Consider the following 19,385-nt stretch of genomic DNA (forward strand, 5'->3'; position numbering starts at 1 on the left):
ATTACTCCTGGTTAGGACCTACACATCTCCTGGGATTCCTGTTTGTCACAGGATTTATTCATTTGACAGCAACTAGTGTCTCCGGAAGAGATTACGTTTACCCAATTCAAAACTAAAAGAAATCAGTGAACCTATTTAAAGTGTGGAATCAACAAACCTGCATAACCCTGAGGCCACGGTTGATTGTCCGAGAAACTAAACAAAACATACAAACTATGAATGTGTCAACGGCGTCAGCTGTAAGGTAGATGTCAACTACTTATTCAACTCGTTGCGAACTCATTCCGGTCGTAGAAAGTGTGAAATATCTGGAAAATGGGTGAAGAAAACAAGGATTCACCACCAGGCGAATCGCCTGAAGTGGTCGAAGCCAAAGAACGTGAGGAACTTCAGAACTTCATCTCGGATTTAGGCGCGAAAATTGCCTCCAAAACGCAACTGCGAGAAGAAAACCTAAAATGTGTTCGTCCCGACGAGGATTACTTTACTCGACTCGATTCCAATTTGAAAAAGAACACGGCGTTCGTGAAAAAGCTGAAACAGTTCACAGGTAAGACGTGTGAGTGTTTGGATTCGGAGGAAAATGAAATGATGAAATTGTTACTCTTAAAGCAAAATTGTCGAAAAGCGTTCAAAATCTTGGTACTTGGTTGTGTCTTAGACTATCCACAACTTCTAATTAATTCAATTATATTAGTGTTTTTAAAAGGAAAAGTGAACTTGTACTTTTATTGCAAATAACCGACAAAATATTTCCCCCTTGGAAGTATCAAAAAGTTCACCAAGAAGTGAGGGTATCTACCACCTCTTGAAACTAGACACAAATTCGAATTATGCTGAAGATGTTGGATCCAAAGACCATCGCCAAACGTATTTCAATTAAATTAACCATAAATTCGCTAATTTTCTTAGCCAGCAGACATCATATGCGACAACCTCTTCCTGTTGATATGTCCACCTAACATTGGCTATGATCTACAAAAGAATCTATGTTGTATCCTTTTCTCATTCCTAGAAACTTGATAAATATTCGAATTATGAATAACGGGCCGAAAATTTTCCATCTAATTTAGGTTTGTTGTAAAGAATTTTAGAACAGAATTTTTGTCCTTGAAGCAACGTTTAAATAATAAATAATGACTCAATAAGAGGGGAAACACGTTCTACAATAAATCCTCTTTAAGTCAAGTAAATTCTCGGAGTTATTAGAAGAAATTTTTTCAAAACCCTTCTGTCACATTCTTTTCCGGGTTGTCACAATCTCGATAGATACCGAATTTTGCGTAATACTAGCACCAAGTGCCAAGCATTTAGACTCGAACGATCCTATCTACTTAAAAGATAAAGGGACGCTGGTGGTAGGTTATTGGGAGAATCCGTCGAGAGCTCCCCGCAACATCGAGCACGTATGCAGAATGGTGTATTTCTGCATGGCTTGAACCAGACTGTGTGAGAGTCCTAAGACATCGAGGGAAACCGTGAAACTTTCTCGAGGCGCTAAATTTCCTTAAGCCAATAGCTCATAGTTCACATTCTTTTCTACGTATTTCCGTTCAATGTTGCTCTTATGGGAGAAAGTAACATTAATAATATACGCCGAGCGACCCGTCTCGGCAACTAACAGCATCTTATGATTGTTGTGTGGTATGTGTACTGCCTGCGGCTCATATGGTTATTCTGCACCCTTTTTTTTCATTATGAGCCGTTTATAAACCCGGATGGTAACCACGCAGCCCTGAGTGGCACACATAAATCCCTCCGTCTCAGCAAAGAGCGTCCTAGAACACAACCATATGTTGGACAAATGCAAATTGTCAAACGGCTGCCAGCCAGTGAAGGGATAGCGAATACATTCAATGCGCTTATTTTATTCTTCCCCGAGAGATGCGATTTCAGTACCAGCTCTACACGTCGCAAGAATTCGGACAGCAGACAATCCTTCAGATCACCAACTCGAGCATAGGTTCCCTGCAAAATTCCTAGGTATTTGCTATGTCCGGCGTGCGGCTCGTGATGATCTTTGCGGATGGCTTGGATTCGACACTTGTTTAATACAAATTCCATCTGAATATCACGGCTGAACATATCTACTATTCGTAACAAATTTCTAAGGTGGTCGTCAGTACCAACATATAGCTTGATATCATCTACCATAAGTACATCAAGTGTGCCAGCTCGTACTTAGCACGTAGACCATATTTCATCCAGTAGCCATGAAAGGTGGGTTCAGTGCCATGCAAAACCGAAGGGGATTCAACGAATCCCCCTGGAAGATGTCTCTGAGATATTGGCACCCTTAGATGAACGCACTAATAAAATGGTATGCCCTCCTTCCCTTCCAGTTTGGTATCAATGCGACACAGACGTAGGATATCGATTAGTCAGGTATGCGGGACGCTGCCGAAAGCCTGGGCATGATCAATCCAGCAATTAATGATATTTCTTTGGTTTCTAACTGCTTGTCCTACAGTTACCGAGTCGATCATGAGTTGCTCTTTGCATCCGATTGGGACAGAATCTTGTTGGTCTTGAAGTGCGCGTTGACCCTTTCACAAATAATGGGCGTTATGGAGGTTTAATTGCTTACCAACCTTCTACAAATTCATAACGCATTTCAACATCAACAGTATTCTGTACGAGGACTAGAAGAGTTGCCCAGTCGGCTGCAAAGAGTAACTAATAATCGACTCAACATTCATTAATTGCTATATCGATCATGCTAAGGCTTCCGGCTGCGTCCCGCACACCTGGCTAATCGATGTCCTACATTTGTATCGCATTGACCCCAAACTAATAACGTTTTAGGCGACAGTCATGGAAGGGTGGCATACCACCTTATCAGTGCGTTCATCTAAGGGTGCCCGTGGGGTCCTGCACGGTGTTCTTTTTAGCGACAAGATAGGTAATTCCCGCAATGAGGAACGGTGGAAATTCCTCCGTCTGACTAATGCTATGTGCCAACCGACTGTCTATACTGGTAATTTTTGTATACCAGAAGTTCTGCACCCAATCCAGCCCAGACCTGCTCTTCGGTGACATCCACTAAATTCATGCCAGGCGTAGTGATACGGCGGGTGCCTTTGGCGGCGCTCCACCCAGCATACTGGACGGGTAACTTCCAAAGTCCACCCCAATATTTTTTTTCCTTCCGTTACCGAAAATTGTGCTGTCTGGACGCTCTGTTGAGATTCGTTGACTGATCTGAAAAAACTCCGGTAGTTCATCGCGTACATTGCATTCTGAACACGTTTGGAATCACTTTCACCATACCGTCGTGACTGCATACGACAGAAAGTTTTCACAGGTATTTCACTGGGAATGACATAGTTCCTGCAAACCCTCTGCACTTTATTTCTCACCCGTCTGCTGGCATTGCCAGTGCTAATTTGAATCAGACTAGCAGACGAATTTGCCATGGTGGGTGTCTTCCGTCACTCAAACCAATACCGCAAAAGTGAATCTTCTGACCATGCCATCTGACAGCCTAACTGCACCTCAATACACAAGTGATTGTAGTTGCAGCAGCGAGTATCAGAATGCAGTTGAGATGCAATTTCATCATTGATTTGAGATAGAAATCTTGGAGTTGTTGGAGATGCATAGAGTCTTGGAATACCTGGCCTATGCAAAGAATCAACTTCCGAGAATTCTATACACGTTCTTTGGAATTCGTCCCAACCTCTGCGAAGACTTCAGATGGACGGTGAAGAAGAGTGCTTCGGCGAGTAATGAAACTGTTGTTTGTAGTGCGGTGTGCTGTTGTTGATGCCCCCTCCTCTGTCTCATCGGATCATGGTCACCAGTTTCCGCGATGACCTGAAGTCGAATACGCTCCCTAACTTTGGCCAGGATTATGTCGCTGCAAGTAATAAAGCGGTACTGGTCTGCGACTCGCTGCGCAATAATGTGCGTGCCGGATCTTAGATTTCTTTCGCTCCTTATCTAAACGGATTTGCATTTTATCTTCCTCAGTGAGTAATCTACAAGACTACAAAGTTCCTGCACTTTCCTCACCTACTCCTTGAGACACTGCGGTGGTGCCGTCCCTCCTTTCCCAACCGGGCTTGTGACTGGGTACGGCTGAATTATATTACTATTTTATTTTTTTTATGGCGGTAGAATTGGATACTGCAGAAGACCTTGGGTATGACATGGTTGTGGCTGCACCACCAGGTGCGGTAATGTTCAGAGAAATTGGGCGCAAGGAAGTGGAATCTTCGCCAGATGATGAGGATAAACTGCTAATCCTGATGAGACCTCCACTGAATAAAGATTTTTTTGTCAGGGGCAATGCGGGCAAGAAGCGTAATATCAATACATCTTTGATGGGCAACGCTTTATTGTGTTCCGCATCAGGGCCTAGATCTACGCATCCTGCAGAGATTAGGATTCGTGTGCCGGGAGTGATCAAATCAGCAAGAGAGATATCAACGAAGCTGGTCTCTCCCATAGGACTACGGGCACAAAGGCGGGAAAGAAGAGGACGTATGCAGAAGCTGCAACTTACTCTCTGATTGACCCCGCCCGAGTTTTCCCCAAGGAGGCAAAATGTCACAGCGACAATTTAGCATTCTCCTGACGTGCTTGTGGAAAAACAACTGGAGCCGAGAACTAATCCAAGATTTAACAATCAAGATTTTTGCGATGGGCTCCTCCATTTGGACCGCACTGATGAGGCTGCCTTAAAGTGGCTCCAGCAGGTAATCCCAGCTTCGAGTTCTGACGGTCGGCCCAACTTCACTATTGTTAAAATTGAGCTGCGCAGGACAGAACATGTTGAATGTTGGATATCTGACTCTCGAAAGAAGGCAAGGGATATTATCCACATGCTGGGTGAAGAGAATTCGGACATGGTCTTGGGACACTGAAGGGTAAATTTCATGAATGCAGGGAAGGACAAATCTATAAACATGGAGGTTTTCAGCTTGATGTTCCAACTGGAACGAAAGAGTCTGAACGTGCTCATGGACGTCAGCATAGAGTTCTTCACTTTTCCCTGGACAGATTGAAATTAAATTATTTCAGGAAACTGTGGACCATCTTATTTGGAAAGCGAAGAGCAATGATGGTCTTCGGCACATACAAATGGATCAAATTACAGCATCTTCGGTGCACTTCTCCACAATAAAACTGTCCTGATGTCAAAACGGTTAGAGGCAAGCATGCAGGGACAATTCTATTCATCTAGTTATGGCCATCTTTCAATACCAGATTAATGACGAGAGAAAAGCATCATAGTTGCCTCTGCTTACTTATCTACTATCTACTTACTTACTTACTATGATTCTTTGTGTGGGATCTGGTAGCGTATGCAGAATGAAGTGGCCTCGAATTCTGATTAGGTTAGGACCTAACATATTTGTTTGGGCAGAAGCAAATGCAATCGCAGAAAGAATAAGGTTTTTGATTTCATATTTCAGCCTGCCTTATCATTGCAAACATAGGGTGCGCCCCTAGGTTTGTGGGACCGAGAAGAAATGAAGTAATTGACCTAACAATCTGCACTTCAAAGGTGTTAGAGTTCATTACAGACTGACCAAGTCTCACTGTTAAATCACATAATGAACTTCTTAGTAAAAAAGTGCAGCTCCCTTCGCAGTCAAGGATTCCTTTCGCGATAGAAGGTCAATTGGAAATTGAGTCGCACAATTTTAGAGTGGTATGAAGAGGCTTGTCATATTTTCCGAGGTAGACGGGGTAAAACCGTTCCTTGGTGGAACCGCGAACTGCAAAAATTTAGATGACTTCCGAATCGTGCTTGTAAAAGCAATAAGAATGAAGACTGTTTATACTTTCGGAACTCGCAGCCTGAATATAAGAGGCACGTTAAGGGTTCTAAATGAGTCTTCTTTGAAGCGTACTGTAAGGAACTGGACTTGTGTGCTGCTGTGCAGAGTCCTTAAGAGGAATAAGTCGGCCAAGTGGGACTCTCTTAGAAAACCGGAAGATGCTTTCACAAACTCCAGTCATTAAAGACCCTTTTGGAAGTACATCATCTGGGAGGATTGGAAGGGGGAGGGTTTGCGGTTGTCCTGCTTTGGACTCTCTTGGCAGATAGTTAAGGTAGTCAGTCCTCATACCAAACTGGAAAAAGCGACTATTCAAACCCAAAGAACTTCAGACATCATTCTTGCTGAAAGATCTAGAGAGACTGGTTGACCATCACATTCGTGGGAAGGCGCTAAAGTTGCACCCACTAAATGAAAACCAACATGCTTAACAACGTTGAAAGACCTGTGAGTCGGTCTTCATTCTTTGGTTTTATGAGGGTGTCTGTTAATTAAGTGGATGTATGATATGCTAACGCAGAGGTGGCTGTGTGCTGAAGTGAGTACCCATCGCTACCTAAAGATAGAAGCAACAAAAGGCTGCCCCAGGGAGGTCGCCACTTCTTGGAGTATGCTGATATGATCGACACACTACTGTGCGAACTGCGAAATTTGCCAATCCACGCTCAAGCTTATGCTGATGACATGGTTGTGCTAGCAGGTTCTCGGAACAGTGTGTAGCAATATAAAACATGGCGTTGATATTTGATTGACAGTTGGTGCCTCAGACACGGACTTTCAGTAAATCCAAATAAAACCACGCTAGTATCATTTACAAAAATGGGAAAACTGAATGAGCTTTGCCTCGCAGAAATGAGGGATATAATCCTTCAATTATACGAATCTATCAGTCAACAAACATGTAGAGGTAAAGATGAAATGAGCTCTCACAGCTTATGGGCTATGCAGACGGACCTTTGCCTCGATATGGGGGCTCAAGTCTTATGTGGCATTTATGCATTCGTAGTTTGGTTCGTTAAGGTGAGAAAAAGAAGTTCTCACTGTAAACTAGCCGTACAACCAAAAACTATGTGTGTGGGTATTACCAATTTGATCAGCACATTCGGCGCAGCTCTAAATGCATGACCAATTTGTAGTCCAACTCATAGACTCATTCAGGGGAGGTACAGAAAATTAGAAGAGTTTACTGAATCCAGTTCTTACAATGCAGTTATGCTTAAACGTAAAGAAAACTAGGAAGTTTCAGAGGCGATAATATGGATATTGGATATTGGATAATATGCAACTGTTTTTCGAGCTGAAGTGCAAGCAATCCTAAGCGCTGAAACCTGGGTGACTAACGCGTGGTTGAAGGCGAGATGTATCGTAATCTGTAGTGATAGTCAGACTGCGCTGAGGTCGTTCAGCAGTCCTTTGATCACCTTGAAGATTGCCCAGAAATGTAGAAACAGATTGAACTCTATTTCTAAATCCAATACGGTAAAAATATGCTGGGTACCGAGTCACTGTCGTGTAGAGGGAAATGAAATCTCGGATGCCTTACCAAAATAGAATTCAATTTCCCTTATACAGGGACCAGAACCAGCGATCGGAGTGTTAGCAGCGTTGGCTAAGGCTGTCTTCAAAAACTGGGAACAAGCTTCCCATAATGGTAACTACTGCTAAACACACCAAACTTTTCCTGTCAGAACCTAACAAAGTCTATTCTGTCGAAAAGCAAGAAGACATATGTTGAGAATAGGAATTGTACAAAATGATACGTGTCCCTCCTGTAATGAGAAAGGGGAATCTATGGAGCATTTATAAACGCCAGACATCAGATCTGATCTGATCTTTGGTGCTGGTGTGTTCCAGTTACAACGGGTAGCATCACATTCACACATTTATGAACACAATTCCTTTCTAATTCTAGATTTCACCATTACTCAATTTAACTGGATAATCCGATTTTTCCAAAAACCTTCTTTTGTTAATGCTTTGCTCATTATACTCGCTGATTTTTCACAAACAAACCAAAAATACTATGATAAACATACGTTGAATAAAATTAACTCATATTGCATTCATAATCCTTTTATATCCAGGTTCACAATTGGAGACTCTTCTAAAGGACATGAATGGTCTAAATCTCACGAAATACATCTCTGAAATATGTACAGCTCTCTCCGAAGCTAAACTGAAAATGACTGATGTTGGACCTGTCGTTCAACTGTGTTCGAAACTTCATCAAATTTATGTTGACTTTGGCGCACAGTTCCTCGAAGCCTGGCAAAAGATCTTAACAATTAAAACTGGAGAGAAAATTGCAAATGCCAGTAAAATGCGTGTCGACCTTCGACTATTCGCCGATCTCGTAAGTTCGGGAGTGATAAGCAATAAGCAGGGATTATCTCTACTTGGAAGCGCGTTGACAAATATTATTTCTCAAGACAAAGAAGATCACAGTAATTTTTCAATCATTTTATCATTTTGTCGACATTGTGGTGAGGAATATGCCGGCTTGGTACCAAAGCGCATTGCCGATTTGGCAGAAAAATATCAAATGACAATACCAAGATCAGATTTTCTTTCATCTGAGAAACAACAAAATCTGAAAGCAATGCTTCGCGACTACTTCAAAACTCTATGCACACATTTGAAGTCTGAGCATTCTGAACTACAAGCTATGACACGCAGTATTCATCGGACAATGGAATCGAAAGGTGAAGTATCAAATGAACGTCGCGAGAAATGCGAACTGATGCAGGCGAATTTCGACAAACTTTTTACTTCTGCACAAACTTTATCTGACTTGCTATCAGAACCGTTACCCGAACTACCCAAAGATCAAGAAACAGGTACAACGGGAATCGTTCTGGATAATTTGATTGAAGATAGTTCTGCAGGCGAACTAGATCCGTGGGGCGATGAAGAGACGAAAAGTTTCTACACGGATTTACCGGATTTGCGGCAATTTTTGCCGAATTACTCTGCTCCAAAACAGGTTTGTTTCCTTCTCAAACTAAACATACTGAAATTTGCAAGATGCTACAAATAATTATTCGATGCATTTCGGTGTTTTACACTAGGATCCTTCTCCATTAGAAGAACCGGCTCTAACAGAAGAAGCACTGGATGTAGACATTGATCCCGAACAACTAGAAGTTGATGATCCGCCATCAACATCGTCAGATCCACCGGCACAATCTGGATCACCTGAGCCAGTTGCTGAAGAAATTCCGTCGCCTTCGATGCCTAGTGCAGCTTCGAGCGGCAACACGAAACATCATTTCGAACAATTCTTGCAAAATTTAAACAACTGCGTTAATAAGGAGCTCATCGATTCAGCTGCTATTGATTTTCTATTGAGTTTCAACACGAAAAACAATCGGAAGAAGTTAACGAAGAGCATCTTTGCTGTGCAGAGGTAAGGCTTATAAAATTAACTAGTTTTTTTTTTAGAAAACCTAATTTGGTTCTGTCCGAAGGGAACTAACCGGATCAATTTTTTTGTTCAGTTCGGTTTTTGTAATATATATGGTTGTCACTTACCCTTTGGTGGGATATAGCGCGTCAACCATACCTACGCACTAGCGCTTGCGGTTACCTAAAATGCATTTCAGCTCCACAAAGTCCCGAGGTGCATGCTGATGGCAAATTTAGATTTTTCAACCAAAATAAAACTACAAAAATCCAGACCATTTCTTCGACTGTTTTTTTTATGAAAGTAAATGTAAAATTCGAAAATTGTATACGATCAAATACAAAGAACCGATAAGGGTTAATGGAGAACTAAATTTAATTCAGCAAATAAGTTAACACAACAGTCTTTTTCTCTGAGGCGGGTTATTTAGTTACAAATAAAAATCATATAAAACCCTGGAGAACGGAGCAAGCATTGTAATACAGAATCAGTTGGATGGGTATAAGACGAGCCATGTGATAATTGATAGGGGGAGTTGAGTAAAAAGAGCTTGAAATAGGGGAAGGTTGTAGTTGACGGAATCAAAAACTTTTTTTTCTTTTTCGCTGGTGTAGATATATTTATTCTTGCAAATACCGATATTTCGGGAACCACTTGTTCCCTTCATCAGTGCTAACAAGTCGGTACAGAGTAAATGATAAACATACCTTCGCCTGGAATTAAAAATTTTGCGACAAACCTGGTGAAATTGAGAAAGTTTGAGGCAGTTGATCAAAATTTCATTAAACTAGCTAAGCGACGAAAATACGCGTTCAATTGGACGTATATCTCGAGAATTTCTGAACTAGAGAAGAGAAAACTAAAAGGAAAAAAAAACAATCAGCTGACACGAATTAGGCCCTGCCATGCAAGGTAATATATTCATAATAAAAATCCTTGCCTCGTTGCAGGAACAGATCACGATTTGGCTAAAGTTGCTGGTTTTTTGAATGACTTTAAATTTCGCATGTAATGCGACGAGATAACAAGATGGATGCTGTGCAAAAAGTTGTCGGATACATTTTCATTACAGAAAAAAACTAATCAGCAAATCCATCAAATCACGCTTTAGTTTAGTCTTATTTGGATAAACACTTTTACTAAATGCGTTGTCTTCTGCCATTGAAGAAACCTTGTGATTGTAAGCTTTCACTTGAGCAATTTGATATACATTTGCCAGAGGTCTCCTAAGATCAGACGACGAACTCAAAAATTACGTGATTACGGGTGGATTTGGTTTAACCCACTGAACAGTTGGTAACTTTTAATGGTGGTTGCTTCTCTAAAGTGAATACTTAAACTATGATAAATATATGCCTGCGATGATTCTAGCGATTAAATTGAATGCACATAATGAGACGACGCTAGTGATTTGTTATCCTCGTTCGCATATACTGATTTTTCGTTTATAAATTGTTCTCTTCTCTTCTCTCTGCTATATGTATTATATGTATATGTGGACTAGAATAAAAAGTCACCAGCGAATAGGAAAAAGTTCCGTACTGTCAATAACTTAGGGTCTAGCTCACTTCAAACTCCTCGCGCAAATTGGATTAAATTCGCTTTTAATATTTCACTCGAAAGGCAATTATTCCTGTTACTTATGACGTCAGCATCTTATTTGCATGGCTTAGAATGCAGTTAATTCGCACAAAATAAGTTTGAACTGCTATAACTTTGACACTAATAGCCGGAAATTGACATGCGTATGCAGGATACTGTCTTCTATGTTGGTGCAAAATTTAGTATCTCTAGGATGGACTTAAGGGGGGTTTTTAGCCAATTTCTAAAAATTGGCAACATACTATTAGTAAGTTTATATGGGCAGATATCGGAATGGGGCATCTTTCGAGGCTTAGATTTCACATAAATGTTCTACACAAAACCCTAAAAAGGGCTGGGGAGAAATAGATTCCTCATAAATGCAACTTTAATATTTTAGGCGAATGCCAATGATTCTCGCTACTTATCACCTCAACATCTTATTTGAATGGCTTGAGAAGCAGTGAATTCGCACGAAATTGCTAAGTTTGAACCATTATAACTTTGGCGTTAATGGCCAGATTTCCATGAAATTTGGCAGGTATATGAAAGATATTGTATGCTAATGCATTTCCAAATGCATCCTAGCAGGGGGTTTTTCAGTCAATTTCTAAAAGTTTGTAATGTACTATTTGTAAGTTTATTTGAGCAGATATCGAAATGAGACACATTTTGAGGCCTAGGTTTCATCTAAGAGCACCACCCTGTTTTTTTTTCGGATTTTTGAGTTGAGTAATTCCCGAAAATGAGTCCTGTCTCACTTTTAAACACATTTAAAGAAAAAGTTTTAAAAAAAGATAAAACATGCTTGCGGCTGTTCAGTTGAGCCCACTTTATATGAATATGACGTCGTACACGTCTTAGAGTGCAATCAATTCATATAAAATATAAAACTTTCACAACTTCAAACTCCCCGTTTTGTTTTTTTTCCCACGAAACTTCAATATCATCTTGTCCGTTTAACGTTTAACCATTGTGATCTCACAAAATCCACAAACCAACATCCGCTAACTTTTCCTCAGTTTGAGTATGTGATAATCTTATTACGAGTAGATCGTAATTTGTAATTAATACATTCAGTAAATTGTTTTCAGCTGAAATTGTTTTAAAGAAATTTTCCAACAGTTTACAGGTAGAAAGAACACGTTCGACTTATGTAGGTATAGGACCCTTGTATAGTATATTCCAGACTAATGGCTTCATTGTGGTGCTGATATTTCCAGATATTTTAGAATGCTATAAATTCAAATTTGACGCTATAACTTTGCTAATAGTAACAAAATTGATTTAATATTTGATGCAACTATATAATTTCTTACGAATTCAATTTACAATTGAGTAAAATGCAAAAAAATGCAAATAAAAATCTCTTATGGCTCCCATCAAAATCCCATATGGCCCCTATCAAAATACTACAACTTGCAAAAAGCGGTTAAACCGGTCGCGCATGTTATGCACCAAGCCAATTCGCACTTGGGAAGAGGGTTTCAGCAGTTGATAATGTAATGAAACGATTTGTAGTGTAGGGTGAGCGTTTCCAATTGGTAACGAGTGTATTGTAATTGGTAATTTTCTCGTGAAAAGTACTAATTTATTGTACTATAACTTTGTTGATTTCCATACGAATACCGTGAAACCTGCAAGTATCATGTGATATATAATCAGCTATGTTACTGCACTGTGTATCTACAATAAACTTGAAGAGGGTTTTCAAGTAAATTTCTAAAATATAAAAATATAATAATAATAACTAACTAACTAACTACTACTACTACATTTATTTGACCAGATATCGGGATGGAATGTATTTTGAGGCCTAGATTTTGTATAGGCCCATCACTGTGATTTTTTTCATACATTTCGGTTGGATTGGTTCTGAGAACGAGACCTGTTTCACTTTTTGGAGTATACAAAAATTGATTATTTCGATATTCGGTAGGAAGGCGTTTATTCCAAAAGTAGGGAGGAATGCTCGTAAATTTTTCCAAAGCTATTCAAAACAAAATGACGGCTTACTAGTATTTTCGCATAGACGTTTAACTGCAATGCCCGGACATAACGGAACAATTTCAAAGATCTAGTCCTGAAACAAAAATAAATCGATTTTGTATCAGCAAAGCTTCGACACTAGGTACAATTTTTTTAAATTAATTTTGCAAAAATTCCAAGCATTTAAATAAAAAAAAAAACGCCAAAAAATCTCCAGAAAATTATTAATAAAAATTGAACCATGAAATAAAAAAAAATGTTACATAGTGCTGAAGGTCGCGGTTCAAATCTCATTTGTGGCAGTGGGATTTGTAATGTGATTTCACGTCGGATACCAGTCGACTTAGTTGTGAATAAGTACCTGAGTCAAATCAGAGTAATAATCTCGGCCGAGCGCAATGCTGACCACATTGCCTCCTGCTCTTACGGTCTTGGATGAAGTGTTCTAACGTACTTCAAAACCCTGATCCAATATGGATTGTTGCGCCAACGATTATTATTATTATTTCTTTGCGTTGCTTTTAGAGTCGATTTCGCAGCACATTATACGAATTAGCTATCGTTTTTATGCCCATGTGTGTGTGTGTATGGTGGTGGAGAAATAGTATGCCCATACTATTTAATATTTGGTATTATGGATGAAAATCATTCATTGAAAATATCGAGGGAAATATTTGTGTCTAGATCTAATATTTGCTTCCAACTTCTACTGGATTTCGGACCCAATTCTTAGTCGACAGCGTTATATAAATACACAACTTATTACAAGTTGGGAATCAATTCATCATCTCCAATAGAACAGAACAGAACAGGTTCTCCAATTTACGATACCAACTGCGACACCTAAATTTCACTCATATAGAACAATGAAAGGGACCGAGCAATTTGAGCTCTTACAATTTTTCCTCGTATATAAAACGTTGATATGTAATTTTTAAGACATTGAAGCTTAAAGGTAAAAAAAAATTAGAATCCCGAAAATTCTAGAGTTTTCCCCTCTATGAGCGATATCATGACCGTCCGGTTGTGGTTAAAATCCGGCGCAAGAGGTTACGGTGGGCAGGTCACTTAATTCAAATGGACGAGGATGATCCAGCCCGGAAGTCTATAAGGGCAATATCTATGGAAGAAAAAGAAGACGAGGCAGAACCTGCCTAAGATGGAGCGATGGCGTAGGCCAGGACGCCAGACAGCTTTTAGGGATATCGAATTGGTGGACCTCGGCGCAAAATCGGAATGTCTGGAGTTCCTTATTAAGGCAGGCCTAGACCGGATACCGGTTGTTGCGCCGTTGATAATGATGAGTTTTCCCCTCAAAAAGCCAAAGACATCTGCTGCAGTTTGATATAGAAGGATAAAAATGTACGCTGTAATAAAGATACCACAGTTGTCTGAGAAACAGATGGAAAGAGATTCACTCGAACGAAAGAAAAAAGTGGACTAAACTGGGAACAATGGAGCTTCTTTTGGAGCACTTTCTTCTCTCCGCGGTGTATCCACATAAAGGATTCTTCATAACATCCATAATATACATCGACATAACGACGAACATTGTTTCTCCAAAATATTAACTTGGCACTCTGAGTATATTTACATGCAATGTAAACACTTCTTAAATGGTCCAAAAATGTCAGATAGCTTTATGGGCTTCGTCCGCAGATTATGCTATTGAATTAGTAAAAACATGTTTTGCAGAATCTGGACAACTCAATAACATGCATAACGTATTTTCTTTTTTCAATATATTATCCATGCCGTTTTTATGTTTTTCTCATCCATTTTCTTGTCAAAAAACCGGCAAATAAAAATACAATTAGATTCGTCGAATTTAAGAAATGTGCTGCTCTCCGCTTGTTACGGCAGTCCTGTTCTAGGTGAAAAGCCACAACACCTCAATCCAAATTTCGATATGTATTCATAGTAGTAGCCATTTCATTTCTTGCATCAATTTTGTTTAGAAAAATATGCATCCCTTAATATTAAAGTCAAAGTAAGGTAAGTAATGGTCATAACGGAGCAACCAAACTGCAGTTAACAGAGAGCGATCAAAATATTGAATATCATTATGTTAACTCAATTATGGCCATGGATCGCTTAATGCAACTCCGGAAATCGCAACACTCAATTTCCAGGCAGTATTATATCTGGAGTGAGTTACTATCATAAATATTGCAAAAAAAAATATTTCTTATGCAGGGGATCACATACAGACACAAATACTACCTTCCTACATATATTTCCCAATAAATAAAAAATTAATTTTTTTTTTCAGAACTCGCTTGGATCTTCTTCCCTTCCTTGCACGATTTGTCGCCACCATCAACTTAGTTTCACGCGACGTAGCCATCGATCTGACGTACCTGCTTAAAATGGAATTCAAATGGCACATAAAGAAAAAAAATCAAATGAACATTGAGTCCAAGATCAAAGTTGTACGATTCATTGGAGAACTTGTGAAATTCGGATTATATCCAAAAATCGAGGCACTCTTCTGCTTGAAAATTCTTCTCCACGATTTTCAGCATCATCAAATCGAAATGGCGGTTGCTTTCCTTGAGGTGGCCGGTGTATATTTATACAATTCTCGTGATACCCGCCTTAGGACGAATGTGTACCTTGAACAGATGATACGGTTGAAAACGGTGACGGCTTTGGACTCAAGGCATTCGGCACAAATTGAAAGTGTATATTATTTAGTGAAACCTCCGGAAACGGTAGCAAGCGTGCAAAAAGTACGTCCGCCAGTCCATGAATACATACGCCATTTGATATTTGAAGAGCTATGCAAGGCTAACGTCGATAAATGCATAAAACTGATGAGAAGGCTAAATTGGGAGGACGAAGACACCTTTAGCTATGCCTGCAAATGTCTTTCAAAAGCCTACCTTCTTCGGTTTCCTTTGATCAGATGTCTTGCTGATTTAGTGTCTGGATTAAGTTCATACCAGGAAAAAGCTGTGACCCGAGTGATAGATACGGTTTTTGAAGACACAAGGGCAGGATTGGAGATCCATTCGCCCCGGTTAGCACAACGACGAATCGCAATGGCCAAATATCTAGGGGAGCTTTACAATTATCGATTGATTGAATCAGCGAACGTGTTGAACACTCTGTATTCTATCATATCGTTAGGAGTGTCGACTGAAGAAGGCGTCTATTCGCCTTTGGATCCACCAGACAGCCTTTTTCGCCTGAAGCTCGGATGCACACTTCTAGATACTTGTGGACAATATTTCACGAGCGCTGTAAGTCGAAAACGATTAGATTACTTTCTAGTCTTCTTCCAGCATTACTATTGGTATAAGAAAAGCAATCCGATATTCAGTCGCGATAACACGTCAGATTTATTCCCAATTCTCGTCGATCATATGTATAAGGATTGTATGTCCACGGTCCGTCCAAAATTGAAGGTAATAAATATATTTGTTTCATACTGGCTTGAGTAAAATTCTGGCCTTTTTAGTTATTTAAAAACTTGGCACAGGCACAAGAGGCGATAGAGAAACTTAAGCGGGAATTATATCCACAATTATTTGCCCAACCGAGCAGTCATGATGGAGCTGGTGATACCGAAGTGGAAAACAATTTAGAGGCGATACGTGAAGACAGTGAATTCGATGAGGTAAGTTTTCAGTGAATCGACACTTGGGGCAATCCTACAATGAATTTATCTCAAATTTTACTTAATATAACCAATAAAACATCTTTCTATTGTGGGGAAATAAAAGGTGTAGTGCCCTTTCATCTATGCTACTTGAGGTTTTTTATGGACAATGAATTGTCCTCCATGCAATCATAATTTAGAACCTTAATTGTGCTGACATGGAGTCAATATCATTATGTGATCGCCGAGATGCTTCCTTATACTTTGAATCCTGGTTCTGATCATAGATAATTATTTATCCCACTTGTGCAGCGTTCAGTTTGACAATGTGAATAATAGTCTCCTTAAAAACCAGAACAAGGAACGCTAACAGAAAGTAAAAGTATGGATTCCTCATCATCCGCAAAGCGGTGAATAAGAGTCGTACGAACATCTCACCAAACCTGCTCTCGTGTTTCTAAACATACTAGGCCCATTGGTCAAAATATTGAGCGCCCGCCTTCATTGAACCGGGATTAATTTCAAGTTTGGGAAATAGATTTTCGTAAATATGGTTTTAGCAGTAAAATTCTTTGAATCAGTAATCAAGGTATGAACATTTTACTTTTCAGATGACTGAAGATACCTCGGAGGCAATCGCTGATGATTCAGATGACGAAGTACGAGATCGACCTGATAATGAAGACGACAATGAGGACTATCGGCCGGTAAAGTGAATAAATTATCCTTCACTGCATACATTTCTCACTTTTGCCCATTAAACCAGGAATCTCCTAACGAGCAAATCGAAGAAAGTCCACCGACACTGGAAAAGACCCAAGAAGATCTTGAATTTGAAAAGATGTTTGAGAAAATGTCTACAGATAGCTACCAAGAACGTTTACGGGACACAGTCAAACCAAGCACAAAAGATATTCCAGTTCCTATGATGATGAAAAATAGCAAAAAGACTTACGATCAGTTACAAAATAGCAACAATTCAGAAAATGAATCCGCTGAAAATGCTGTACCCTTTGTTTTAATGCTACGTGGAAATAAGGGGGGCAAACAGCAGTTCAAGCGGTTTAATGCGCCATCTGATAGTCCGCTGGCAGTTAATTTGAAATTACAAGAACAGAAGATACGCGAGGAAAACGAAAAAGTGAAACGATTGACATTGAATATTACAGAAAGAATTGAAGAGGAAGACTACCAAGAGTCTCTGCTCCAATCTCAAAAACAATCAGCAGCACAAGGACGCTTCCAACGACAGAATAAACCGGCGAAATTCAAACATCAGAAGGGTGCTCCAGATGCGGATTTGCTTTTTAAATGAAAAATAGAGGAGAAGGGAGTGAAATCAAACGCATTTTTACAGTTTCATTTTTTTGTTAATATGTTACACATTTCATTGAAATATAGTTTTAAAATAAACGAACAATTTTATTGTTTAGAAGTTTGACGATTAGTAACATCGCGATCGGTCCTTATTTTGCAAATATTTCAATGCCAATGACTTATCGTCCACTCCAGGTCAAACGGTTTACCTCACGTTAATCATCATTTTTCAGTAGTTGATAACTTAACCTGGATGGACACCGCTCCAACAATCTTATTTTATGACAATAATAAGCAGATTGCCGCAGTCTCTATTAGTATTCGATGATCCTCCGACATATTCTGGTGTAGCTTTAGAGTCACCTCTCTTGTTTTAAATTCTGCAGTCTGTAAAACAAAACAAAGACTTTAGAACTGGCAACGAAGACAAATTAAAGACACTCTTGGAATTTCACATAGTTACAGTGTGGATTTTGTGTCGTACATCAACTGGAAACTAACGGTGGATGAAAAAATTCATTCTGCAAACCCAATCTAGCGTTCAGAGGCTCTTCTGGTTTCCATGATACGGTATATTCTACTTCGTGGAAATTTATAAATTATTCTTTTGCCCCTTCAAGTCAAGATATTCTATTCTTAGTGAAACAAGAGGAATGTGAGGTTCTATTGATGACTCCTCTCCCTTATATTGTACTGCACTTATGCAGTTTGTAGGTTTTGATCTCGGTTAGACACCAAAATAGTATAGTGCTACTACAAGGACAAGGAGGCTTTCTATAGGAAGACGAATCTAGTCAAGAAGAGTTCATAAGAATGGCATTGTAGCTGTGACGTGATAAAAAATTTGATTAGTAAGGTCGTTTGCAACAGCACATTGCCCAAACATATAAGAGGGGAAGACGGTCTTAAAGATCTTTAGAACGGCGACACATTTTGGCAACTTTTTAAGTTATTAGCGGCATATTGTCTGAGCGCATATACACATAATTGTTTTATGCTCAATTACGATTCCACCGACCAACAATATACAATTTTGGTGTTCACAACTGGAAATCACAACAAGCCGATAATCATAATGTTGCTAGCTTCGAAATTGATCAACCGCTGTTCGTTGTCACTGTTAGCTTTTTGGGGAATGTGTCTCCTTATAGTTCCCCTGTGATTCCATTCGTCGGCTACGCTGTCGTAATCCTTCTTTCATTTCATTGCTTTTCCTTTTTGTTGTAACTAGACTTTGAGAAATTTGAATTTTAAATGAATCGCACACATTCGTTCATTTTTACTTAATACTGTGTTTTTAGTGTGCGGTAGTATGGCTGGAACCCAACAACCAAACCATTCCGTTTCTTAGAATCTTAATGCTTATGTTCTATAGGCAGTAATTTTCGAATTGCTCCTCTGCGGTTAGCCATTCGAACGTTCAAAATCCAATACAGGTCCAGATCCGCTGCTGGAGTTGTCGTTTTCTTTGATGTCGATTCTCTGATCCATATCCAAGGTTCCTTGCAATAATAGGGTACTGCAAGGAAGGGTTGCCTGCTCGTCGCTGGTATGTAAAAATATGACGCCTCACATTCATTATCCTTAGCATTATCCAGCGGGTACCATAGGGGGTGATTGATTTTCCGCACCATAAGTGTATTCCAATCAATATAACATATGGATACGAAACATTCAAAGCTTTCAAACTGGGTATTACCAT

The 19,385-nt window shown here is 39.6% G+C and overlaps 1 protein-coding gene across 1 annotated transcript; it reads left to right on the forward strand.

Annotated features, from left to right (window-relative positions):
- Positions 1–209: 209 nt before the first annotated feature.
- On the forward strand, positions 210–17,775 carry LOC119657542 (regulator of nonsense transcripts 2). The gene is made up of 7 exons (XM_038064484.1): positions 210–550; positions 7,874–8,772; positions 8,858–9,195; positions 15,035–16,172; positions 16,226–16,384; positions 16,978–17,073; positions 17,133–17,775. The coding sequence occupies exons 1-7, from the start codon at positions 316–318 to the stop codon at positions 17,679–17,681; spliced, it is 3,414 nt and encodes a 1,137-aa protein (XP_037920412.1). The 5' UTR covers positions 210–315; the 3' UTR covers positions 17,682–17,775.
- Positions 17,776–19,385: the final 1,610 nt, after the last annotated feature.

Source organism: Hermetia illucens, chromosome 5 (assembly GCF_905115235.1).
Source record: "Hermetia illucens chromosome 5, iHerIll2.2.curated.20191125, whole genome shotgun sequence".
Taxonomy (NCBI): Eukaryota; Metazoa; Arthropoda; class Insecta; order Diptera; family Stratiomyidae; genus Hermetia; species Hermetia illucens.

Excerpts from the sequence above, each read along its gene's own strand:
- LOC119657542 (XM_038064484.1), top strand. The coding sequence starts at position 316 with ATGGGTGAAGAAAACAAGGATTCACCACCAGGCGAATCGCCTGAAGTG. Across the intron at positions 8,773-8,857 it reads ATTACTCTGCTCCAAAACAG|GATCCTTCTCCATTAGAAGA; the intron begins GTTTGTTTCCTT and ends GTTTTACACTAG. Across the intron at positions 16,173-16,225 it reads CGGTCCGTCCAAAATTGAAG|TTATTTAAAAACTTGGCACA; the intron begins GTAATAAATATA and ends TGGCCTTTTTAG.